This window comes from Ambystoma mexicanum, chromosome 1q (genome assembly GCF_040938575.1).
Source record: "Ambystoma mexicanum isolate Mex_15411 chromosome 1q, UKY_AmexF1_1, whole genome shotgun sequence".
NCBI lineage: Eukaryota > Metazoa > Chordata > Amphibia > Caudata > Ambystomatidae > Ambystoma > Ambystoma mexicanum.
In genome coordinates, this window is record NC_090922.1 from 508,281,503 (window position 1) to 508,308,624 (window position 27,122).

The 27,122-nt window shown below is 46.3% G+C and overlaps 1 protein-coding gene across 2 annotated transcripts in view; it reads left to right on the forward strand.

Annotated features, from left to right (window-relative positions):
* The first annotated feature begins 433 nt into the window (after positions 1 to 433).
* LOC138530138 (uncharacterized) overlaps positions 434 to 27,122 on the forward strand; it is a 249,224-nt gene continuing 222,535 nt past the window's right edge. The window contains exon 1 of one of the 2 annotated variants that reach the window (XM_069640885.1): positions 434 to 702. In XM_069640885.1, the coding sequence (XP_069496986.1) occupies positions 636 to 702 (67 nt within the window). In that variant the 5' untranslated portion in view covers positions 434 to 635. The remainder of the gene's footprint in view (positions 703 to 27,122) is intronic. The other variant, XM_069640886.1, reaches the window with a different exon arrangement.

A 27,122-nucleotide genomic window follows, 5' to 3' on the forward strand; every position in this document is an offset into this window, starting at 1 on the left:
GCCCCTTTTATTAAATGAGCGTCTTGACACAGTCATGATGCTCACACAGAAAGGACCACTAGACCAACACACAACAGGGAGTAGGCAAGGACTGAGACCTTGTAGTGGTGTTAAGAAAAATACTAATTCGCTGTTATTGTGATGTATAGTGGTTATCTTCTAAGACAAATGCTATGGTTAAATGCTCCATTGTTATATTACTATAATGGTTAAAAAAAACTATAAATTAATGTATTTTAAAAAACCAACTGTCCAAAAATAGAACATTCCATACACTCCACAAACATTTTTTTTTTAAACAGCACGTTGGTCTACATTATCCTTGTTCTGTTTTGTATTCAGCAGCCGTGGAGGCAGTTTTTCTGATGCGGTGACGTCACATATCACTGTTGTCACAGCAGCGTCAAACAGATTCCACTCTACTGTAGATTCCAGTGCTCTGATAGGATTCCACCCCAAGCACATCACGTTACATTGTTTGGTATTGGGTGACCGCCCTCAGCCCCGCCCCTCCTGTACAGTCCCTCCCATCTATCTCCCCCCTTGGCTTCCTGCTTTCAGTCGCCCTTGATCTTCACTCGCAAGGGAGCGCTGAAGAAATTAGCCGAACAGGCGACGGACCCAGAGCCACGGACATGGCTTTACGACTCCTCCACTGGCTGTGCCTTTTCCAGGCGCTGTGCCGCCTCCACGCCTGGGCCGGTAGGAACCACATGTCGCCAGTTCGCTTTCTCGCTAATTTCCCGTGTTGGTTTTTAGAAGGTGTGCGCGCGGTGCCTACGGATATCTCACGTGAAACACGTAAGATATCCCTAGGCACAAGATGACATGGAATACTTCTCTCCTCACCCAGCAAAACCCAAAAATACAGCATACTGGCCTCTGTACATAATAAACGCCTATGTCTACATTTCTGGCAGGTTTTGCGGTCATTGCGAATGTGTTTCTATTGACACACGTTCTGTGAGATTTCAAAACGGGGTGCTTGCTTCATGTCGGGCTCACCCAGTCCTAGTTGTGTTTAACTTTGCATGCGTAAACAAGGATGCGACACCCTCCCCTGTCTGCATGAGTTTTCCAGACTTGCAGGCGGAGTCTCTCCAGACTGTTTCTTGTGTTGACAGGTGACAGACACCCCTATTCTTCTGGGCCTGTTTGTTCTGTTGGCATGTTAGCCTTGCTCTCGCTGAGACTTGTTCTAAGAACCTTTGGTATTCTGTGGATAACTATTCCTAGCTTGTTTATTCTGATGGCATAGAAGGTGTTAATTACCCCTCCTCCCCAGCTGTTGAGGAGTGTGCCCCGAGCAACTGTCCATGCTGGAAAGACATCTCTATATTGCTAGTATACATGAGTTGGCTATTCCCGCACACTGCTTATGTGGTGTACATTCAGTTAGACGTTTCGACGAATTGGCCGTGAGTATTCACACGGTGTTTATTTTGTTGCCAGTTAAACCCCCACACTTTTTGTCGATGTATTGATATATTTGGTGAACGACGCTCATATTTGTTTTGGCGCCGTGTTTCCTGAAGACTCGTAAGCCCTCTGCTGGGTGCCCGTTGGGTCGTCATTCTTGACTGGTGTCCGGTTAATTCTGGATAGAAACAAAACTGAAAGGATTGTGGTTGTGCACACATAGTCGGCTGTAAATAAGAATATTGTAGCAGTCCTATCAGGCAGTAACTGCGCCACAGGAAGAATAACGAGGGTTCGACCTGGCACACTGGCCATGGAACTGCTGATGGCTCACTGCGTGCGTAGTTCACATTATTATTTTGTTTCCTGTTCCTTATAGAGCACGGGACACACCTACCAGCCAGGTATATTGAGCCAGCACATATTCCAGTATAGAACGGCGTACACAGTCATGTTTCGCAGGTGTAGCAGTACCGTCGCTGTGGGTTCTTGCAAGCACATGGTATCGGGTGCCCGTATTCTTTGCCTGACCACTCCAAATCGAAGATTGTTTTTCTTTCTCTTAAAATGTGTACACAGTGAAATGCAAATCTCACTTTTAATTTGCACATTTTGTCCAGTATGGCTTGCATCGTGATTCAGTTTTCTTTGCAGCCAAGCGGGCTTGTAGTGTGTGATTATTGGGATCAATGTTTAGTTGACCAGCAGTAGCTACTGGGTGGTCTGGGCTCTGTGGCTGCCTGTTTGTTTCCCTGTGCCGTGATGCAACTCGTCACCTGCGCCTTAAAGGAGCATACACACCACTCCCCCTTTTTCATAACCTAAGAACAAATATAAAACAGTACCACATGTGGTCGCAATTGTCCGAAGTGTTCTTCAGTATTGAAACAGCCAGGCACTGAAACAGCCTTGGTGGATTTGAAGAATCAGATCACCCAAATCATGGAAAAAGGCAAGCCAGCCTTATTGTTACTCCTAGACCTCTCGGCTGCTTTCGATCTGGTGGACCACAAGACCCTCACATCTCACCTTACACACTCAGCTAACTTCTCTAAAGAAGCAGCTCTCTTGGTCACCTCCTTCCTTGAAGGCAGAGCTATGAAGGTATTCTCAACCAAGTTATTCTCAAACATAGCAAACACTACCCCCACCACCATCCACTCCAGAGTCCCACAGGGCTCTTGCACAGCACCCACACTATACAACTTATTCACAAAGCCTCTCTTCGACAAGCTTGACTCACTTGGTATCTCATACACAAATTACGCGGATGATACTCGGGTACTCTTACATCTCTCTGGCTCATACCACAAAGACGCAGAGGCACTTCACACAATTTACTCCACCATCCAGGCCTGGATGGCGGTCAATGGCCTCTGCCGTCCCACCAGGACACAATACACCAACCAACTTCACATCCCACGATTCAATAGGGCTAAAGCAGATGGCCTAGGCTTCCCATACATTGCTGCCAAATCCTGGGGCGCGCTACCCACAGACATTAGAGCAGAAACTTGCTCCCTGCCTTCCGAAGAAAACTAAAAACTTCTTTTTCTGTACACTGTAACTTTAAATTGTCTGTAGCAATAGCAACCATACTGTAAATTGCAAATGTTCATTTATCTGTAACTAAGATATGTCTGTAACAAGCACCACGATGCCCCAGGGCGGTTGTGCACTCTACAAATCCAAATAAAATAAATAAAAAGTATTCATAGAACATACATTTTGAAATCTTGGAGGTAGTTGGGACGTTGCTGGGAATCTCTTGGATTTCTTTCTCATTGCTTTCTTCTGGGATGTCTCCATTCCAGCTCGAACCTCCTCGCTAGTCAAATGGACCATTGTCATCCTCGGTTTGAGGAATGTCGTGATGCAGGTTGTCCTCATCATACCTCATCCGTCGTGGTGACGTTTACACCTGCCTTTCTGTTGACTCTCTTCTCTGGTCTAGCAATTCTGGCAATTTTCTGAAGAAGCAGGAGTTTCGTGTGACAGTGTCCTGCCCATCTGACGCTCTATCAACCCCTTTACATCAACCAGGTCGAACAGATGAGGCTCATGTGGGAGAGTCGGTCTCCCTTTGGGTTGTCTAGAGTGCACTAGAACTTGTCTCCCTTCTTCTAGCAAATAGTCCCGGAGACCTCTCTGATCACTCTCCTTCTCGTTCACCAACTTCTGTCGCTCAGACACTTCCTGGTCATCAATCATCCCCTGACTAAGCACTGTATTCTCTGGGATCAGTCCTTTGGGGCATCTCTGAAATAGCGCCTCTGCTGGCGGCACTCCGGTAGAGCAATGAGGGGGTACGATATTATGACGGGAACTGGTACAGGGCTCTCCTCTCGCATTCTCACTGCCCATGCGCTATTCAGAATACCTTATTGAAAGTGCGCCTGAGTCTTTCCGCTTTCCCATTCGACCGTGGCCAGACGGATGTCACTTTCTGATGGTGAACTCCATAGGTGTGCAGGAATTTTGAGAAACCACTATTCTGGAATGGGGGACCATTGTCAGAGCACACTTCAGTGGGTAGCCCATGAGTGGCAAACATTTTCTCCAGCACTGGGATGACGTCTGTGAGAGATGTAGACTCCACAAATTCCACCTCTGGGTTCCGAGACCACTCAAGTGGCAAACCAGCAAGGGTCCCTGACAATCTTCTGTGGCTTACCCTTTCCTCTGAGGTCTTGCAGCATCAAAAGGAGTTGCTTGTGTCTCTCTCCGTGGATCTTCCAACTCCTACAAGCCAGTTCAAACACATTGAAGACCCTCTGAGCTTCTGCAAATACCCTAGAGAGCTGCATTTGACACTCTACTCCGCATGGGTGTCTGCTCTCCAGCTTCTTTGAGCTGATTGCTGCTGCAGAACTGCATTGTGTCATTGGACCCAGTCGAAACAGCTCACCACTAAAGTGGAATTGCTGCATGTCTGCCATCGAGCCTCTATCGACCCTTTTGGGATGCATAGATCATACATCTGCACATTGCTACTTGTCCCAAGCTTTTTCAAGTCCTTGCCACTTGTTGAGTTACCTACATTGCTGCATCCCATCAAACGAGCCAGACTGATTAGAGGCACTGGAAAGCACACAGAAGAGATACTGTCGAGCACCTGGAAGAAGATTAAATGTACAAAACAACCCTAGTGACCTTTTGGATCCCATTTTATATTTTAAGACACAGTGCCCTTTTCACCCACAAGTCTGCATTGTCTATGTATTCTTATACAGGAGTTCACCGACAGCCCAAGATGGAACAGGAGCTGGAGGAGAGACTGGAGATTGCTCGAAGCCATCAGTGGGCAAGGGCTGCGTAGGAGCCAGTCGGCCAAATACGGATATACATGAACACCCTGTAGCCGAAGGAAAGCTGCGATGACCGACATCATCTTCGCAAAGCCATGCAGCGCCGAACTGAGACCAAATGGGAGTACACAGAACTGGAAATACTCCCCTCCAAGGGATAACCGCAGATATTTGTGATGCAGCCTCCATATGAGGTTGTGCATATACGTGTCCTGAAGGTCCACTACACTGAACCAGTCGCCTTTCCGAAGAGAGGACATTATTTGGCAGGGCGTGATCATATTGAATTTCTCTTGGGGAAGGGAAAGATTGAACTGGGAAAGATCGAGGAAAGTTTGCAGGCTAGCCTGGTTGGGTTTGGGCACTGTGAACAGACGAGAGTAGAAGCCCTCCCCTTGTTCCCTGAGGGGAACAGGTTCCACCACCCTGAGGTCTAAAAGTTTCTGAACCTCTGCTCTGAGGGTGGGTGTCCCAATCTGTTGGAAGGGAGGGTTGAAAGGTGAGGGGCTGTTATGTCACCTTATCTCCACAGGGGTGTTGGGGCGCGGTTGGGGCCCTCCCTGGAGTTGGCTCCCCTGGATCCGGTTCTACCCTCAGCTGCTGTAGGGTGGATTGCTCTGGTTGCAGGCAAAGCCCTTGGGAGAAGGCGAGAGGCAGTGAAAATTCAGCGGTTGGATTGCGATCCCCCTCGAACTCCTCTTGCCAGAATGAGAGAAGTATGCATTTCCCCATAAACTCTCACCTGTTGTTTAGTAAAGATGAGCTCTCCGTCCTGCTTCTCTTCAGCAGGGGCTGTGTAGATAGACATAGTTGCTTCACTGGTCCTTATACGTGATGGCCCAGACCGGCCGCGACCAATCCCCTTTTTGAGGTAAGTGTTCGTAATAATGATTTTTGCAATGTCTGTTCCCATGGTTCTGGCTTGTAATTCTAATAATGTCTTTCCTTTTCCCAATAGATGTGAAGATGGCCCCGCAGAGTCACGGTGTTGGGAACAAGCCTGCACGGTGCCAGAAGGGTGAAAGAGCAGCCCCACTGCCGGGTAAATTGGGTTTTTAGGTATTGCGCGGCCAAGCGTTAAGTGTTTACGCCGTTTCTAACCTTGTGCGTTCCTTTTCACTTGCAGGGATAATCTGGCATCGACTGGTGGAGTGCGGCGGTCTGAAAACCTGTCAGTGGCTGGTAGATGGAAGATCCCTGAAGATCCTGGATGAGAAGAAGACTCCTGCGTAGGCGTGCTCGGACAGGTGAGGACGAGAAGAGCTGCAGACGATGGATTTGCAGGAACAGGTAAGGTGCAGACTGCGTTGAGAGTGTTGGTATGGCTGGATTCAGATGAGATGCGCGCTGTGCTGTGAGCGATGGTATGGCTCGATTCACGCAAGGTGCGCGCGGCGCTCTGTGCGCTGATATGGCTGGAATCAAGTACGGTGCGCACAGTGAGAGCGATGGTATGGCTGGATTCAGGCAAGGAGCGCGCGGCGCTGTGAGCGACGATGTGGCTGGATTCAGGCAAGGTGCGCACGGCGCTGTGAGCGACGATATGGCTGGATTCAGGTAAGGTGCGCACTGTGTTGAGAGCGATGGTATGGCTGGATTCAGATGAGATGCGCGCTGTGCTGTGAGCAATGGTATGGCTGGATTCAGGCATGGTGCGCGCGGCGCTGTGAGCGACAATATGGCTGGATTCAGGTAAGATGCGCGCGTCACAGATGATGTCCAGGCCCAGCGTGCAGAGCTGGAAGCAGGTCAGAGCTGCAGATGGCGGTGAGCGTTACGCTGCCCAGGGCAGATTAACGCAAAGCCTCTACATGCGGGTGGGGCTGGCTTAAATAGCCTGGCTCCAGCCACTCCCTTAAGCCTTGCCTTGTGGCCCCATCTCACCACTCCCATAGTCTCCTGCACGTGCCTGCCAATGTCTTCTAATGGCCACGCCCGGCCTGAGTGCACGTGCCTTAGATTCAAAGTTTGCTTAGCACACTTTCTTATGAGCTTGGCGCCAAAGGCACCAGAACAGGGTCCATTTGGACCCTTTAGAGGATGAAAATGTTAGCCCTGGGTTGGTGGCCATGACAGCGGCAAGCGAAAGCCCGCCTGAGCGATGGACAAAACACACCGTTCTTCGTGATGGTCTGCCACGCCTCCAGATGAGACAAGATTCGTCCTCCCACCGGAGTCTCATGCGACTGACAAAAGATATAATTTTGCAGATTTGTCGGCAGGGAGACTACCTGTCCCTGGAGAGGAGGCTGATGGGCAAGAGAAAAATCGACCACGTTGTTGTTTTCGATGGGTGCCGCCAACCGGAGGTTCAGTTCTGCGCACCTGGTGGTCTTGAAACACCCTGAAGCCAGAGAATGATAGAGACTCAGACCCTGACATCTGTGTATAAGAGGCCTTAGCTGGGACCTTCGCCAGGACCGACAAAGATTTGTTGGTTTGGGTGCTAGTCTTGCTCTTTGTAAGTTCCTCATCCGTAGAAGAAAGAAACAATTCCTTGTCGTCGAAGGGAAGGTCCAGAACTTTGTCTTGCACCTCCTTTGAAAACTTTGTTGCATGGAGCCATGCCTGGCGGGAGGTGTCAGTTCCAGCAGATCTTGTGCCAACGCCCTGGCGTCCGACAAACTGGCTTTCAAGTCGTGTAGCCTATCCACAGGAATACACTCCTGGAAGTCAGCCAAGTCCTTCCACAACCTCAGATTAGCTGCTGCCAGGATGAGCTCCGTATTTGCTTGATGAAGTTGGAGTGCTAAGTTGGCAAAGACCTTCTTGCCAAAGGAGTCCAGAATATTGTCTTCCTTGGACAGAATCTGAGCTGCAGCCATCGAGGTCGCAGAGGCCGGCTTGGATTGAAGTGTGGCCGCAGCTACCAGTGTCGAGGAAGGGAGTGGTGAACAAGACGCCAAGGCTATCTCCTCAGAGGTGTGGAGCCTGTAACTGGCGTCGATTTTCTTTTGATGTGTAGCCCGTTGTGGGCTTATCCCAGACCTTACGGGCCTCAGCCAAAACATTGTTCTGGAGGAACAGGACAGTGCGCTCTTGTGGTGACAGGGTGAACGCTCCCAAAAGCACCCCCTCTTGTTGAGTGGGGGCCTCAGGTACTGGAAAGTCAAGGAGAGCCATCATATCCAGGAATGCTCTGGCAGAGCAGGGCTGCTCATCGCTATCCTGATCTGCTTGAGGGTCATCAGGCGACTCGCGAGCAGACGGCTGGACCGTCTCAGGTTTTAAAGTGCTATCCCGCTCTGCTGGTGTCTTCTCTATGGGAGACAGCGGAGGTAGGGGAGGAAGAGCTGGAGGCGGACCAAGAGGAAGAGGAAGAGGTGGCACCACCGCAGGAGCTGTGTGAACCGCCGGAGTGGAAAGTGGAACAGGAGGTTCAGGGTAGATTTCCTTAAAAAGACCCTTAAAATACTCCTTCATGGGGTCAGAGTGCATGAGCCTCTGAAATTTCCCGAAAAATGCATCCTCTGATGAAGGTTTAGGCGCTGGGGCGGGCAGAGGCAGCTCATATGGGGCATACCCCCACAAACGCAAAAGGAATGGTTGCCAGGAAGGCCCACCACCAACCGGGTCCACATAGACCAGTGGAGCAGAATCGGGAGGAAGCCAGACAGTATGAGGCAGCGGCTTCCAAGCGCGCCAGTCATAAGAAGGGCGGAACTGATTTTTACTGTCCACTTGATGTGGGAACGGCTGCTCAGCCCCAAAAAGAAGGTTCCAAGCACCCGACGTTGAGAGCGTAGGTGTAAGGAAGGAATCCAAAATGGCCACCGTGGACCATGAGGGTTGGGTCGCCATTTTGTCGATGCCTGAAGAGAACTGCGTCACGTGTAGATGAGGCAACCGCCTCCTTAGGCTGGTCAGGGGACTTAAGCAACACCTTGGCCTTGACACAAGGATCCTCGGCAGAGCCGGTACAGGGGGGCGAGGGGGTCTCGGATGTTTACTGGACATCTTGGAGGTGGCCCCAAAATTAGCCTCCAGAGGAAGAACCTCGGCAGAGACGGTAATAGAGGAGTTACGGTTTATGACCACCCTCTGCCCCCTCGGCAGAAGCGGCATCACCGAGTCCCTGACCGTGGGAATGCTGAGTAATCACCTCACAGACTAGACCTTCAGAGCAGGTCCCTCGGTTTTGTCGGTACAGACCTTAGCCTCAAGAAGAGGAACCTCAGGTTTCCGCCCGGTACGTGTAGCTCCCTCGAGAGGGGCCTTAAGCCGTGGCTCGGTACAGAAAGCTCCAGAAAAGGAGACCGCAGGGGATACCCTGATGTCTGTGTGGAAAGCTCCAAACTGAGACCTCGGAGCGAACCCCGGTATCCAAAGCCACAGATGAACTGGGCTGAAATTTAGCACCTGACAGGTGAACCTCGGAGCGTGGTCTGGTTTTGGTAGGTCCTTCGTGGGATCCTTCGGAGAAAACTCTGGTATGCCCGTTAGGCCTGCGAGGCATCTCAGGGGCACCCCTGGTAGCGGTGCTGCTCAAGCTTCTCCCGGACCTAGAAGACCCTCAGAAGGAGTCCCCAGGCAGGGGCACCCTAAAAAGTAAGGAACTTACCCGACGTCTCTTCTTTTCGTTGCTGGAAATGAGATGGAGTAATGCGCTGAAAGACCCTCCCACCCCCTCCCCCACCGAAGAAGACGCGGGAGTGCCCAGATGGAGAGGGAGTCACAGTAGAAACACGAATCCCAACGGTGGTCCGGGCGCAGTCATTCCAAGCAGAGAGAATAGGGATCCGCCCTAGCGAAGCGGCATTCGCATGAAGAACAGGACACACATCCCAGACGCTCCGGCATAGACGGAGGACTAAGGGACCGCAGAACCGGAGCAGGAAAGAAGGACAACTAGAACAAAGAAAACATTTCCCGGTGATGCAAGTGCGCCCAGCCCAGACCGCGCAGAGAAAGGCACTGAAGGGCGATGCGCGGGACAGAGCTCAGGAGGGCGGGGTTACTGCCGCATGCGGTACCCCGTGTAAAAAGAGAAGGACAAACCTTTTCATTTTTTGATGCTTTTGACGATAGTGCTCTGGTCCCGTCCCGAAGGACGGAATGTCCCACAAGTATGGAGGAAAGGGCAAGGGACGTTGGAGTATGGCATTTATTTCTTGACATGCCACTTGCTATAACTTTAGTGTTTTTTTTTTTTTTTTTTTTTTTCTATTCATTTTCACCTACCTATTGATAGTGATAATAGCTACTGTCTAGTAGTGGTTCATACCACTTCTGTAAATGGTTTTTCGTTGCCCGAAATGGTAAATGATCACCCTTTTATGAATTGCATGTGAAAAGTGGTGAGTGGGTGGGTATCGCCATATTCCTTGTATTTCGAAGACGAGTGTGTTTTTATTTGTGTTTTTTTTTTTTTTTTTTTTTTTTTTTTTTTTTTTTTTCTTTCATGTGTTGAAGGGAATGTCTTCCCTTCTGTTCGGTGGTAACAATTTTTAAAGCAATGCTCAGGCGGGTTAAAGCAATGTTCAGACGGGTTTACAATGCTGGTATACCATTTGGGTGTAGCCGCAGCATTGCGATTACAGTGGGGGGAAATGTATATTGTAGGCACCAGTGTCACAAACGTGTTTTACAGAGAAATATATTGTGCGCTCAGATAAAAAAGTGTTTTAAAAAGCTGATTTGGGCTTATATTGTGTGCAAAGGTACCATTTAAAAAAAAAAAAAAAAAAAAAAAAAAACGCTCTTGCATACGGTTGATATCTTGGTGCCGATATTTTTTTTTTTTCTTTTCATTTGACCCTAATGAACCGATTGTACATTGTTATGCTTTTTACCCAATTTATCGAAAACATTGGGCCTCAGTCCGAGTACGGTGGTAGTCATGGTGCTATTTGCGCCATGACTGCCTCCCATACCGGTACCGACTCCGGTTTGGTACAATGGGGACTTACCGGTCCCTCCAAGGTCGGAATGGACCGGTAAATCCCCATTTACCAAACCATTCCCCATTCCCATTTGAGCCCAAATAGGGCTCAATGGGGAGGGTGCAAATAACGGGCCGACGTATGCCAAGTCTGTTATTTGCGCCCAGGTACCTTAACGGGTCCCGCCCTTGACACCTAGTCAGACCAGGCATTAAGGAAGGGACCCGCTATGGGACCTCGTAGTAGGGCGGTAAGGGATTACCGGCACCGGTCTCCTTACCGGTGCCCGGTACCCCTTGCCACCCTACCCGTAATGAGGCCCATTGTGCTGTAAAAGGCATCAATTCAAGCCATTATTTTCGGGTCCTTTTACTATGCTCGTCCCTCAACCTAATTCAGGGGCAATATTAATGTCCTTCCACTGAGAACTTTCACTAGCCCCCGCTGATCTTAAATGATGATAATAAAGGTGCCTCTGTCACTGGGAGGATAAGGTAGTACCGTGTTAAATGCAAACATCCTAGCACTTCTTTCACCGTCATTCAACATCCTTTTCTGTTCATTCATCCATCCACCACTCTGCTTGCATTCCCCTTGACAAAACCCCTTTTTGTTTTTTCTTTTTTTTCTTCAACCTTCTCCTTCGCCCTTTGCATGGGGACGCACAAGAGAAAGTTGTGTCTGGTATGTTTGTTGGCAACAAAAAATTGGCATACGGATCCATAACAGCAGTAGAACGTGTTTGGGCATATTCTCGGTTCGTACTATGCAGCAGTCATGCTGCCATCTCCTGGCTCCAGATGGTACCAATGATAACCGGCAACATATACGATGAACAGCAAAGATGTTCGAGTACTTTCTCCTGGTGGTGCTGAGCCCAAGACTGAATAGACTGGAATAACTTAAATTACAAAATATCTCACATTGGTATGTAAAACGGGAGTGGGGTGAGAGGCGCCTGCTGCTCCAAGCTGTTTGCAAAAGCCAGGGACAATGCTCGCCTAACCTCGTAGCAAGTAAGTTCCCATGGGGCCATTGTAAATTTTAAACGCACAGTATACTTGTTATGCATGCCATCCGTTTTTGTAGTGCTGGGGTCGAGTACACGTACTCTGAATCCGTTGCAAACAAATATAGGCAATGTATTTGACATTTGTATTGTGAATTTACTAAAGAAACAGCCTTTTCGTACATTCGCTTCTGGGACAGCATGGGGGGAAAAAGATGGAACAAAAACTCGATGGGTAAAACAGAACATGGAGATTTGCAAGCAAACTAATCATGACCATTTCAAAATAAGGCAATAATTAACCGGAAGGAATTCATACATTAAATAAATGGCACTATTGCTGTTTTAACAAACACAAAAACTAAACGCATAAAATGAACAGTCGACTTTATCGTTTTGACAGCAAAATTCATTCTTCGCCCATGCCTTCACCAGGACTTGATTCATGGTTTGTGTACCAGACATTGTAAATGAGCCCTTTTTCCTCCGATAGATTAAATAACACCTCTGTCTTGCTTTGTAAATCTAGAGGGTGACATTTTACTGTAAAGCCACACAGGATAAAAACACATTTCTGTTTACATTTGCAAAGCCAGACCTGTTAGGTTTCGCCAGTATTTCCTGAGGATTTACCCACAAAATCAATTTCCAATGCTTTGCCCAACACCCATCATTCATGCTTCATAAAGTAGCCAGATTTAATTTGCTTACCCATAAATCCATTGTTTGAATTAGCTTTTGCTATTTTCTTCCTGTAAACTACATTATCTTTTCATAGAGTGGAGTGAGTTCATTGGATGGACAGTGTTGTAACATTAAACATGGTTCGTAAAATGTCTACTGAAATTCTCTTGATAATATGGCATCTAAAACTGCATTTATATAGGCAAAGGCTGCAGCCTGGACCATAGAGTACTGTTTATCTTGAATATTTGGTGAGTTGAATTAAAAGTCAAAGCTCATTAGGAACCCGAGTAATGTTCTTCTTCAAACCAAGGGCTAAGTAAATAAGAACGACTAGACACGTGAGTGGATGAGCCCAAATGGGTAATGCTAGTATGTGGGGAAACCAATACCATGACCGGAGAATGAAGCTAAGATTAGAGTCATTCAGAATACATATACAAAATACAAATGGAATTATCTGTCTGAGGCCTGCGTATTGTTACATGTTTGGGCACCATGAACACTGGAAAGGAAACCAACCTAAGAACATTCTACCAGGTGAAGACCTTCATTTATAGCACCTTTTAAAGTATGATTGTAAGTTTTCAATGCAGTACCTCCAGGTCACGTCCTCTACTGTCGCAAAAAAAAAAAAAAACTTCTTCGGGATATTGATGTCATGGACAATGCTATTTATGATGTCATTCTTGTCCTAGGTGTTAGTCTGAGCAGTGCATGGTGGAGCCGCAAGTTATGGTGGCATAACTTGCCATAACTGGAAAATATTAGATTTTGCGCTGCAACTATGTCCCTTTTAACAAAGCTGTTTTTTTTTTCTCTAAATCTCAGTTTCTTTTTAATTTAGAGTAACTTAACCCTAACGTTCCTTTAACAAAGTATTCTCTGAAAATGTATACACACACCAATTTGTTTTATTTTGAAGGAGCTGGTTCACCAGGGGTGTTGCTAGGTCTGGAAAAAATCTGGGGGATACGTTAATGTTGCGACTGTCGGGATTCGGTGCTAGCTAGCCTTTTGCTTGTAGCCCCTAATCTTTTATTTGGGACTACAACAAAAAGACCCGGGGCTATAGCCCCCTCAGCCCAACCCAAGCAACGCCTCACTTGTTCACTACACATACACTGATAAGAGATACCACAAGATGCTTATACCAAGTGTTGCACACCTCTTCCCCCACCTATTCATTACCTTTTGTAAAACCTCATATTAAAAATGTCAGCTGGGTTGCACAAGTGTTTTTTCTGAAGTTAATTTCACCTTACAAACCTTCTATGGTCCGACTGTCCAAGATTCAATCCAGCTGACCTTTTGCTCTGGAAACAGATACTGTTAAATAAATAAATAATAATAATAGAAAGACATTTTGCGGTCGACCTATTCTACATGAACATTGTAATGCCCATAATCCCCCGCCCTACGCCACCTTAATTGATTAAGATTTAACAAGCCATGATCAGGCTTATGCACAAACAAATGGTCAGGCAGAGGTACTCCTGTTTTTACATACAAAAGAAAAGTACATTCAGCATTCCTGACCTCCACCATAGGGCAATAGGACTAAGGCCCAAAGTGCTGTTGGGCAGAAGAAATCCTTATTAATGATTTTATCATATTACCAAAAATTCCCCCAGATTGCAAACAAGATGGAGATTAACAAAACAATGTAACTTCTTTATTGACAATCAGCGGTTTCGACAGCTTTACCAAAAATCAGTGACCATGGGGATGTATGAATACGTCGGGGCCTTTCAATTGTCCTCGCAACTAGGTGCTTTGGCTATCCGTTTGCTGACCTGGATATTAGTGGAATTTGTATAGCCTTTCTATCTCCCAACAAGTATAATTCCGGTGATAATGCACCATAGAGTATATGCCCATTACTTTTGTAGCTTCTGTCAAGTCCACCAGATTGGAGAGCAGTACCACATTTTCGTATGATTAGCAATTGTGTCCAATCTGGACAATATTTTAAACACTTTCTCATTATTGTGCACAGATATTTTATACATTCTCAAAGGATTTCCCATTCTTTTTCTGTAAGGGATCCTGATAAATCTTTTTGACGATTGATTGCATCACAGTAGAGGCCCCCATCAATGTTGGGTAATTGGTATTTGAACAGTTTTAAAATGAGGCCTTTTGTAGAGGGTGCAGCAAAAGCAAACTTATTGAATTCTGTATTGGGCGAGTAGCCCCCTTTTTTAAAAGGGGTTTGACGTGGCCATTGTCTGAGCTGGATTAGGGCATTTACTCCATCTCCCACTGCAAACTTCACTTTGCAGGTCTCAAATGTTAGGACTCAAAACCTCTGATCTGCACATCTTGGAACCTAGGCTGTTGGGGAACCAATGAGCTGGGGTGCTGCCAGGGCTCTTCACAAGTAAGCATTGAGCAGTTTTTTAAGTTGGCACATGTTAAGTGAGCGCAGATTGTGCCTAGGTAACTTGCACTAAGGACAAACGGAATGACTTGTGTTGTATGCAAGAAATATGTGCAGGGAAACCATCTGTCGCTAAAGAGGGACAGGCAGCACTTGACCTTCAAAGGCAGATGCTGTCCAAAGGGGTATATATGATTCCTGGTTTGCAGTAAATTTACTGCTAGGGTGTAACATAAACAAACTAAACAGACAGGCCAGCATGCATTATGTGCTCTGAAGTACTGCAGGCCTGGGCAGCTATCGCAGCTATATCATATATAAACATGTTCGTTCTTATGTTGCCAAAATACTCTTTGATATTATGCAAAGCAACAAATAGTTACGCTGTTTCTGTTTGTCCTCCTGCCCTTTCTCTTGGGTGAGTTCAAGGCCAGCTGAAGATGAGGGGGGCTCAGTTGTGCTCCATTTCAAAATCGTTAGGGCCCCTCCAAACCCCCTTTCTGGGGCAGCTGTGTGGTCCATAGATCATAGTGAAGATGTTCTCAAATTCAAGCTGCAATGGGTGATTTCTCAGGCTTTAATTCGGAGGGTGCGGAACACTCATTGGACCTAATAATTCTCTGCCCCACACTAAAGAGCTAAAAGCAGGGTAATCCATGATGATAAGATAACGCCTATTAAAGAGCGCTGTGTTTGTCCAGCAAAATCACATTTAAAGGGACTTAACCTATAGTTTGAGAAGACTGGTGCTTCCCCAGGGATCCGATGTATACTATTAGCCCTTCCTTGCTGCTGCATACTCTGGCAAGATACTGAAGAAATGAATCGGGGGGGGGGGGGTTAATAGCGGCAGATTATCACGGGACAGGCAGCCAGCAGGAGCCGATACCCGCAAATGAGCACTTTAGAAAAGCTGTTAAGTACCCAGGGCTTAGGTGATGTACTCACTGATTGAATTGCTAAGTGAGAAACCCATTTATTTATAGCCATCACACCATTTAGAAACGGATCCAGAAGAAGCATTATTTACAGTACACAGACTGGACACCTGAGACAATGCTCAGCGACCCAAAATACATGTTTGCAAGACCTCATGGAACATTGGAAGCTTCATGGAACAATTGCATTGAGCAATTTGATGACTATATTTTTCTTTGTGGGCTGGCTTAGATTGGATTGGGGGTACACTTTTTTAGATTTGCCTCTGATTAACATGTAGAGAGCCATTTTTGCAAATCAATGAAAAGTCTATGTAAAACAGACCTTCCCGGGCCACTTTTCAATCAATTTCTGATGGTGGACTGGCTCAATTTGTGGGAGGAGAGAAGATTATAGTTTTGGGCACGAGATACAGATTACAGACATGATTTGACTTCTGCACTGTTCATTCTTGCAATCCATCGGAAATTACGCTTCTGGGCAGTTTCCAAGATCAAAACACTTGATTAAAACACTGACAACCACAAGTCGGTATTGGCTGGCAAAGAAATGGGAGAAGTTGGTGTATCTAAAGACTATATATACACAAATTGAACCATAGAGCTGGATCCAGACCACTCGGATCACTGAGATTCTATGTCCCACTGATGCCAAAATAGGGCTGAGCTGGGTGGAGGGCTTAGTTGAACCACAAGGCTGTACTGCCTGGGTAAGCGGAAATGAACAGCTGATTTGATGCCTTGCCATGGCAGAAGAGCTATGGCTAGAGGCCTACAATTGTCACTTTGCACATTACTCCAAATTGTTTCAATGATTTAGAGGCACAAATTAACCAAAAGGCTGAACTTCTTTGAGATGGCGCAAACAGATTTCTGTCACCTTAACAATGAGAGTAAATGCCTATGGACGTAAAACTTGTCACTGTGCCAATTTTTCAAAATTCTAATTTTTATTTTTACTTTATAGATTTTTGGGGATGAAATTAGCCCTTTTTTACTTTTCAACGGTGGCACTATGATGTATTTTTGTCAAAGAGCTATACCAAATTTGGCCCAGTGCATTAAGACCTGTGCTGCTCCTCATATTTCTTTAGCTAAGTTAAGTGGATCCATCAAAGCACACAGCAAGGAAGAGAGGAAACCTTACTGTGAACCTTAAAATGTTTTATCACTGTTTGTAATCTTCCGGCTTCAGAATAATTTTAGGTTGTTTTTAAGGTCTTAGAAGCCATGAGCGTTTGGCAGTTTGTATTTAACCCCTTCTGTTTAGGGAGTTTTTCAGTGTGTGGCTTGCAAGGGACAGGCAAGGTAATACCAATTGTGACAGATTTCGGTGAGTATAATTTTAAGTTTTACTGTGCCACAATTTTAGATGGCTGCACACATTGGTTGTAGGTCACTTTCATATTCTAGAAGCGACTAGGATGATAGGACTATATTATTACTACTAATATTGGGAACTGCATGTTGTTTGACTGTATTTTTCTAATGCTCATTTTATCTACAAGAGAATACATCTACATTCATTCTAAACTGAGTGAGAGCATTCTAAATGTGGTTCTATTGGGTATAAAAGACACTGGGATGCAAGTGTAAATGTTGGTTGGTTTAATGATAAAACTGTGTAGGAAAGATATCGATAACATCTAATGTTTAAGCATTCACACAAGGGTTGTAGAAGTTGTAAAGGTAGACTCACAAAAATATTGCTGTCAGTTGCTCAGGGTAGTGATTTATCTTGCAATAAGCACAGATATTCAACTCTTTCCAGATCTTTGCGTTGGGTCTCCCCTTTCTGTGTGACAAAACCAGCCTTTTATACCGCCTTCGGGGTGGAGGAGAGGCTTTGGCATGCTGGATATGTTGAAGATTGTTAACATTTTGTAAGAAGCTAAAAACTTGGCCGCCTATAAGCAGGTGTGAAATCTGGGTTATGACGCAGGGGAGTAGTAGGGCGGGGGTATCCCAAAAACGCTGTCACTGTTTTGATCGAAAGGGGGTTCTTAGTTGCCTTATGCGTGTCTTTAGGAAGCCAAATCGGATATCACATGGGAAACCCCACCATATTGTCTTTTATCGACTTCCATGTTTTAAGTGAATACAGGTCTTTTTATAAAAACATTTTTTATTATGTTACAGTTCATATGACCTTTTCACCAAAAACAAAGGACATTAGGAAAACGGATAAAAAGGCACAATAGATTAAAACATACAATGGATCTCATGTCAACTAATCATCAACATTCAATTGAAAGCATTAAAAAAATTGTTTAGTGCAAACAGTGCTTGATTTGAGTGCCCACTTAATACATAATTCCACAATATTTCATCATCCACAAGGTCCGTTCTATGTATCAAATGTCTAAAATATTTCATTTGTTTAAAATGTAGGGAGGGGCAACTGGTTACTATATGTTTGAAAGTTTCTACATTATCAACAATCATACAGTACCTACATGATAAAAAACACTATTCATTAATCCCCACTTTACTTTATTTCCCTCCTCATGGGCAAAATATTTGGGCAGAATCTCTTGAGCAAATATCGAATCTTCCCATTAGGAAATAACCTAAATTATGTTGGCAGGTGACCAATATTTTTATGCTCTTATTTAAGATGGTCTAGAGATTTATAGCCATGCATGGTCTCAATAGTCTCACACCAATCGGACATAAATAACACCTTTTTTTAATTTGAGATTGCTGTGATTGTATCATTTCTAAATGTGAAACCCAATTTCTCAAGTATATTAGAGCAGGTTAATGATCAGACTTGCAATGCGAAATTGGTATTATTTCCTAACAGCTCTCTAGTGTCTTCATACAATGATTCTTTTCGGCGGGGCCATGAATTTCCATATAAGGCAAAAAGGCTATGCGACATAATCTAGAATATAATGAATTCAGGCCCAACTCCAATCGAATGAAGGAGATGGGGACACAATTCGGGAGATTCTGAGATTTCCTCCACATCAATGCCTCTAGTATTGCCACTTTGCCCACAATCCATACAACAGTTTGGGGATCACTTTGCCAACATGAAATAGGAGCAAAGGTTTTATAGAAAATGTACTATATTTTCTTGTAATGACACGCATTTGAGTACCTAGACACTGCACCTTAGCAATAAGAAAATCTAGCCCTTTATTCGGTTTGTTAAAAATGGGGATACCCAAATATATAATACATTATGCCATCAGCAGCTTTTCTGAATCTAAAGTTTTTCCTCACGTAGGAAATCTCTAATATTCTAGTCTTATCAGGATTAACAGAACATTATTTTGGGCATATACAAAAAAAGCAGATGTCCTTCGCTGACCTAATGGAGTAGAATTGAACATTATTATATCATCCGCATAGGCTGTGCAAAATAAATTAATTGGGGAAAAATTATCTGGGGCTGGTTTCTCATTCAGATTAGATACGTATAAACTAAATAAATGGGGGGGCCAATATACAACCTTAGCGTAGGCAAGTATTGGTTGCAATCTTTTGAGAAAATGCCCCTTGAGTATTTAATCTAACCTGGTGAACTGTCACTATGGAGAAGTATCAACACTTTCTAGAGGCCATCTGTGATCCCTCAGCCAGCCAACCTTTAAGTTATTCTCTATTAACGGAGTCAAAGGCAGGCAAGAGATCCATTGGTGCAAAGAATATATGAAAAATTGCTCTCCCAAGTCAAATTTGCGCATCCTTGCCTTCAAAAAAAAGTTATTCAACTCTGTCATAAGCACTCTGTGTTGAGAGGTAGGAGGCAGTGGGGCTATAGGTTTTGTGACACATATCTATAAAATGACTATCTTTTTAATGTTGTAGGCAGCCTGGGTTCCCTTAGCAAATTGTGACAGTTTGTCCATTATTCCTGGGAGAATGGCGTCTAACCTGTATGCCAATATTTTGGCCTATATTTTAATGTCTGCAATTAGTAAAGCCATTGGTCCGTATTGTTAGGAAAGTTTTCGTAATTGTAGGTAATTTTCCTTCCATGTGGCAACCCCTAAACTTTTTGCTGTTGTTTTCACCTTGTTCTTGACTTTGCCAGAGAAGTGCAGCCTTCTGCCGCACTCCTCTGGGCTTTCACTCCTTTTCTTACGGGGAAACTGACATGCCCTTAAGACAGTCAGTACCGGGGAACGCTGTTTCCCGTAGTTTCTTTTATCATGTTGCGGCTTTAGTGCAACATGACACAAGAGGGCACTGTAAGCTACGTTACAGCTCTCTTGGGTCTCTAGCCTTCAACAGGCCCTAGATACTCTTTTAGGATGGTATTTTGATCGGTGCAAGTCATTCAGGGACTGGAATGGTGGCAGCGATCGATTTGTGTATTTTGAGCTCCTTTTGGCGTTCTGAGCGCGTTTTTCGCACTGAACCCAAAATGGTGGCCTGGCTCCCAAAATGGCCAGACCACGAGGCTCCTTTGTCCTGTCCACTGACCGTCTTGCTCCCTTCACCTTCCCCAGGTCGAGCGACCCGGTGTCAGGTTTCCTTCTCTTATTCAAGTTTCCTTTTTATTATTTATCCTTTTCAGATTAGCTTTGTGTGGGTGGGAAGTTTTCCATTATAGTTGGTTAGGCCTTAACTTGTTGATTCAGAATCCTGGTTCTGACCCAAGGCAAGATGGAGCCTCACAGTGACAGCTCTGATTGGCTAGAAGACAATGCTGAACAACAATGAACATTCTAAACTGTCACTCAGTGCCTTTCATCATCAAAACCCCATCTGAGAGGACGTGTTCAGTGGCTGCTCCTGCTTTAGTATTAGGCCTGGTGGATTTTATCCTTCAGATCTCAGCAGTTGAGCGGCTACTTTCTTGGGGGTATTAGGAGAAGTTGTCAGCTGGCAGGAATTCGTTTTTGAAGATAGGAAAAGCAGGAAATCTTTGTGAATTCGCTCAGGAGAAAAGTGACTTTATTTTTACTGTAAATCTGTTCATCTTAATAACATTCTCCTTGAAAATTCGTTAAAAGTAGTGTTTCTACTAAAACTATTGAACTACCGGAGTGCGCTTGTGTTTCCAGTGCGGTGTTCCTTAGCGCGAGATTTTGACTGTCGCGTGCGAATTCAAGTGAGCGCGTGCTTTCTAGCGTGTGTATTCCGAGCGCGAGTAGATGTTGGTCTCGTGCAATTTTAAACGCGAGTGTGTTTTATTGCGCGGGTGATCCTTTGCGTGAAAAGCTATACGCTGTGTGTGAACTAAAGAGCGCGTGCGATTTTATAGCGCGGGTGATCCTTAGCGCGAGAAACTATACGCTGCGTGAGAAATACAAAGCGCGTGTGAAATACAAAGCGCGTGTGAAATACAAAGCGCGTGTGATTTTTAGCGCGGGTGTACAAAGCGCGAGAATCTGTTCGTCGCGTGCCATGTGAGTGCGCGTGTGTTTTTTCCATCGCAAGTGATTTTGCGCGTGAAAATCACTTCGTCGCGTTTGAACTTAATAGCGCGGGTGTTTTTATTTCGCGTGTCTCGCAGGAGAACATTATTGCGCGTGTGGACTATTGCGCGTGTGGATTATTGCGCGTGTGGATTTTTTGCGCGTGTGGATTATTTTGATCGCGCGTCTTCATCCGTTTGCGCGTGTTCTTCAACCAGGAAGATTTCTATGTGAAGTTCATCGATAATTTAAATGGAAATAACCTGCGTGTGCATTTAGCACGTGTTTCCTCTTTCTTCAAGGATTCAAAGACTCAAGATAATTATAAATAGTTTGAAAAGTTTTGAAATGACAAGAAAGAACATTTTAAAGACCATCTAATTGAACTACCAGTGCATGTTGGAAAAAAGACAAACAAAGAACTAAGACTTCCAGTTTTGCCTAATGTAAGAAGTTGCTGGGAATTTCAAGTATCGCAAGTAAGAGAGATTTTCAGCTTCTTATCCGCTTCTCTAAGAAATTTCAAGAGAAGAACCAGGTAGGATTCTCAATTATTAGTTAAGGATTAATGTCTTCCCATTCATAAGGTTAAGTAAGTGAATTAAGGAAGTGTATATGTTATTCTTTATCCTCTGCAGGTTCAGCACTGATTAGCCTTGACGCAGTCTGCCTGGTGTTGTTTTGTTGTCCCATTCCCCCTTTCCCTTTGGGGTGTAGTTTACAGAGCTGTATTGAAAACTAGTTCTGGGAAATACATCTCAGGGGGATTGTCGGGGGTTCAGCAGCTTCCGCGGATACAGGACCTCTCAGCCTGACACCCGGGGCCTTCCTTATTTGGGCATGTACTTTCCCGCGAAACGTGGTTGCTTTCGCGGGCTTCTACATGTCGTTTGTGTGCCTCCAGGGTGTGGGCTGGGATGTCTGGTCCCAATACACATCCTGGGTGCCAGAGAGTCTAGGGTGGTGTGAATGCCTGGGACCACCGTGGTCTGTGATTGGTCCACGTATGGTGTGTGTGTTGATGAGCGGATCTCCCATTGGCTCCCCTCCGTTTTGGCGCGAAGGGAACCGTGGATAAGAGGGGGCTGGAAACACCACTACCATGTCGATCTCCTGAGTTCTCACGAACAAAGGAATACAGGAGCCAAGTATCCTGCAACCAAGAGGCTGGACCGAGGAATCGCTGGTGACCCGCTGAAGGAATCCTCCTTTGCACTGCTGTCGTCCTGTGAAACCCTTTCCTCCTTTGATCGAACCAGAAGGCCTGTACTGGTGCTTCGACCTTTGGAATAGCAGGAACAGCTATTCCCGGCCACTTCATCATCTCCTGCCAAGTAAGCCTTCGGAAGTGTCCCTGGGCCATCCAGTTGACTGACCAGCTTACAAGGGAGTCCTGCTCTGTAACCGCCGCCAGGTTGTGCTGTATTTCGAGTCCTTGTCACTCTCCCACGCTTCGTACACTTGGCGTTCCCAAGTCTGAAGGGAGGAGTGTACATTTGGCTCGGATACACACGGCCGCTCCGTTGCCCTGCTGTGGTGACAAAACTGTGCAGGTTTCTTCGATTGGGACGTCTTTTTGCTCTACACGACGACGAGGCATTTCCCGACTCTTCTGAACCTGCCAGCTGCTGAAACGAACGTGGAGAAGCCTGGGTCTGCTTGCATCGGGGACCGGTGAGTAGTATAGCTAGGATCTGGTCGCCCTCCTGCAGTAGCCCATTGCTTTTCCCCGCTGTGTAAAAACAGCACCCTTTTGTCCGTACTCGCGCTCTGCTTCTGCTCGCTGTGGAGGCTGCGCTTGAGTCGTGGAACCTGTTCTTCTTCTGTTGTGCACTAACCCGAACTGCCTGACTTCCTCCGAAGAGCTTCTCCTTTTGCCCGTTGGCACCAGCGTGTGCAGGTACTTTGAGCACAAGGCTCCACTCTTCGCAGGGCTCGGACTTCCATCTAGTTAGGTGTCTCTGAAGGCGAACTGAGTCTAAAGCATTATCGCACTGCCTGTTTTCCTTCCCTTGCAGGTGGACTACACATTTCGTGCTTATAATGCTTGCGACTGTCGTATTTGTATATATATTGTGTTGATATGGTATGTGTTGGTTTAATATTGTGATATTGTGATTTTCTCGCTACGGTCATTGTTTTAAAGGCCTTAAAATAAATGTGTATATATTTTTGATATAACAACTGTTTGGAGTAGTTTGTAAGCGCTCTTGCTTTGTGTGCTCATTGCGGGCTTTCAGTCACCCTCACCCCTCTTGAGACCTAGTCTTGACCGCCGCGATCGCTACCTTGATTGGTCTGGCTCGTCCAGAGGTTACCCTGTTCCAAGTATTTAAGTTGGCCTTCTGAACTTCTGCGCCACCAGGACAGAGTTCAGAAATCCGTCTTAACAAATTGGTGTACAGCGGTGGGATACGACTGAAGGTATCCAGTGTTGCGCACGAACTAGGGCATTTCAGGTTATTCCAACCAGTACACGTAGTGAATTGTTGTAGTATAACTTTAAAAAGGCCATAGTCCTATCAAACAGTATGGAAACAAATACCTTGTTAACTTTAAATGCTTCCAAATCAGAAACATTGAAGAAGATGTGTGCGGAGAGAGGGGTTTCCTCTCAAGGCACTAAATTGGAAATGATCCAAAGAATCGTGGCGTGGCAAGAAGCGCAGCTTGACGCTATAACTTCTGAGGACAGTGCGGAAGGTGGTGGGGCTGCTCTCACTGGTAGAACCGACGGTTCTGCCGCCGCACTGATCCATCGCGACCACGAGGACAGGGAGGACGAGATGTCTAATGTTTCCTCTGCCAGTGTTGATGGGGAGGCTATGCTTGAATTCAAGAAGCAAGAGCTGCGGTTTAGGCAGCAGGAGCTTGAATTCAGCATAGCCAAACTAAAAATCGAACAGGCAGAAAAACAAAAAGACAGGGATCACCAGTTGGAACTGGCCAAGCTTCAGGTTGCAAATGGGTCCAAGGGTCCTGGACATGGGTCTGGGGCTTCCTCTCATCCACGGTTTCCGAAAGATCTGCTCAGTGTGTATGAAGAAAGGAATGACATTATGGACTGGCTGAATGCGTTTGAGTATGCATGCGAGGTTCAAGAAGTTGACAATGCTGATAAGATTGCGTGGTTGCTCAGTAGACTGCCCCATTCTGGCTGTAGTGCCATCATGGAAATGTCGAAGGCTGAGCGAGCTGATTTCGCAATGTTAAAGCAAACTCTCATTTTAAAGTTTGGGAAGACTCCGGCCCAATATTTAAAGCGTTTTCGAGAGTATAAGAAAAAGGAAGGTGGTACTTGGGTATCTTATGTCGGTGAATCTTTGAAAAACTTAACTGGCTGGGTCGAAGGTTATAAGGCTTCTACCTTCGAAGGCATGATAAATCTTGTCATGCTGGAACACATTTTTGCTTCTTCTTCCCCGGAGCTTAAGCAGCATTTGGCCGATTCGAAGGAGATAGATCCTAAGAAGCTGGCCATTGCAGCAGACTTATGGGTGTCACATCGAGTGTCCTATAAGGACAAAACTCATCCTGGTAAGCAGGAGGAAGGGAAAAAGTCCAAAGATATGGGGGGTGGGGAATCTGCTAAATCTTCTTCCCATAAGGGCCACAAAAAGAAAAACAAGGGTAAGACACAAGAGAACTCACAGGGTAGTGGAGGTCAGCCTCCGAAACAAAACTCTGGTTACAATAAGCCTCCCTACGTAAACAGACCCACTGGGGCTTGTTTTTCTTGTGGAGCAACTGACCACCTGAAGGGGGATCCCCGTTGTAAGGATAGACCTTTGGGGGTCCACTCCGCTAATCTGGCCTTCTCCTCCTACGAGGAAGAAGAGATTACAGGAGCATCCTTCTCCTCAGACTCATTTCCCAGCGGAATAGAGGCTGAGGTAGTTTTAGTGTCCCTGGGTTCCTGGGAGCCTAAAGTCGCAGAGGCTTATGCTAGGATTCCGGATAATACCAAGCACTACTTTAAAGACAGTGTGCTGATCAATGGAGTGGATACTCCAGCTCTTAGGGATAGTGGGTGCAGTCGCACTGTAGTGGATTCCACCTTGGTAGACTCAGAGGAAGTTGCCAGAGCTACTCTGATGCCCACTAAGTTGGCTGACGGCCCCCTCCGTATGTTTCCAGTAATACCTGTAAATCTTACTTTAAATGGTACAGCAGTCAGGATTCCAGTGAGCATTCAGAGAAACGTCCCGGGAAAGGTCTTGTTGGGTAATGATCTCAGAGCTTTAGGGCTCGTAGGAGACACTGCCGAAAGACCCTACACACGGTCTCAAGCACGGGCAGCATTGGCCAAGTCCAATACGCCGCCCCAGCCGAAGGGGAAACGCAAGGCGAAAGGAGTCGACAAGTCAAGACGAGGGAAAGAGAATATTCCCCCGAGCTCGCCTACCACTGCGGTGGAGGAAGTTGGTCAATCGCCCGGGCCTGACGAGGAGGTGGCGATGCCTGAAGTATTCGACCCCAACGATCATCCTGAACTAAAACACTTGTTAGTTGAACGAGGTCCTGATAGGGACGAATTCAGTAAAGGCCAACGTGAGTGCCCATCTCTGGAAGGCCTAAGGAGACAGGCCTGCTCCCAGCTTGAGGGTGAACCTCCTGGGAAGCATAGGATTTATTGGGAAGGTGGACTCCTGTATAGTGAGCCCACAGAGTCTACAGAAGGAGACCATAGGAGGTTGGTGGTTCCCCTTGCTGTTAGGCCCTTCCTCCTGCAGTTGGCGCATGAAGTTCCCCTTGCTGGTCACCTTGGTATGAAGAGGACCAAGCAAAGGTTATCCATGCACTTCTACTGGCCCAAGATGGGGGTGCAAGTAGAAAGTCACTGCAGGAGTTGTGCCTCCTGCCAGTTGTCGGGTAAGGTTGACGCGACAATCCAAGCTCCGTTGGTACCGCTCCCAGTTGTGGGGGTACCATTTGAAAGGGTAGGGATCGACATCGTTGGTCCCCTTGACCCGCAAACATCCTTGGGCAATAGGTTTATCCTGGTGCTGGTCGACCATGCAACCAGGTATCCTGAGGCCATCCCATTGAAAACTGTAACTGCCAAGTCAGTTGCAAAAGCTTTAATCGGCATATTTACTAGGGTTGGCTTCCCTAAAGAAGTTGTGTCAGATCGTGGCAGCAACTTTATGTCGAAGTATAGGCAGGCTATGTGGAAAGAATGTGGGGTCACCTACAGGTTCTCTTCTGCATACCGCCCCCAGACCAATGGTCTGGGGGGGGCGTTTCAACAGGACGTTAAAGAGCATGATTGGGGCTCTGGAGGAGCCTCAGAGAAGAAAATGGGATCTTCTTGTTTCATGCTTACTGTTTGCCTACCGAGAGGTACCACAGGAGGGTGTTGGCTTCAGCCCCTTCGAACTTCTGTTCAGTCATCCCGTACGGGGACCCTTAGCCATCGTCAAAGAGGGATGGGAGATGCCCACTCCCCCTGTTACTACCAATGTAGTTGATTATGTGCTAGGGCTCAGAAAACGGATGGTACTTCTGATGGGCTTGGCTAGTGATAAATTGAAGGCAGGGCAAGCGCTGGTGAAACATTGGTACGACCAGAAAGCTTCCCTCATCAACTTTACACTTGGTCAGCAAGTCCTGATCATGAATCTCATAAGGCTTCGAGCTTTACAGGACAAATGGTCAGGCCCTTACCCAGTGGTGGAGTCCCTGGGTGAGGTTAACTATTCAGTGGACCTTGGAAGGCCTGGACAGGCTCCAAAAGTGTTTCACGTGAATAGGCTGAAGGCTTTCGTCCCAAGCGGAGAAATCGCAGCACTGCTATTTGCTTCAGACGTTGAGGAAGAGGAGTCTGAACCTCTCCCCGACCTGTTCCAAAGCAGTCCTTCAGAAAGCTCTTTTGAGGGTGTCCGAGTGGCCCCTCACCAAAATGGACAAGGCTCAGTGGTTTACCTTGGACATGAAGTAGGTGGAGGGAGGAGACAGCCTCTACCCAGTCAGGTACAAGCAGTACAAGACTGGCCTACCCCCACTACGCAAACCCAAGTGAGAGCCTTCTTAGGACTCACGGGGTATTACCGCAATTTTGTGGCAGACTATGGCACCATAGCTGCTCCTCTGACTGCCCTCACAACTCTGAAGAAACCCAAGA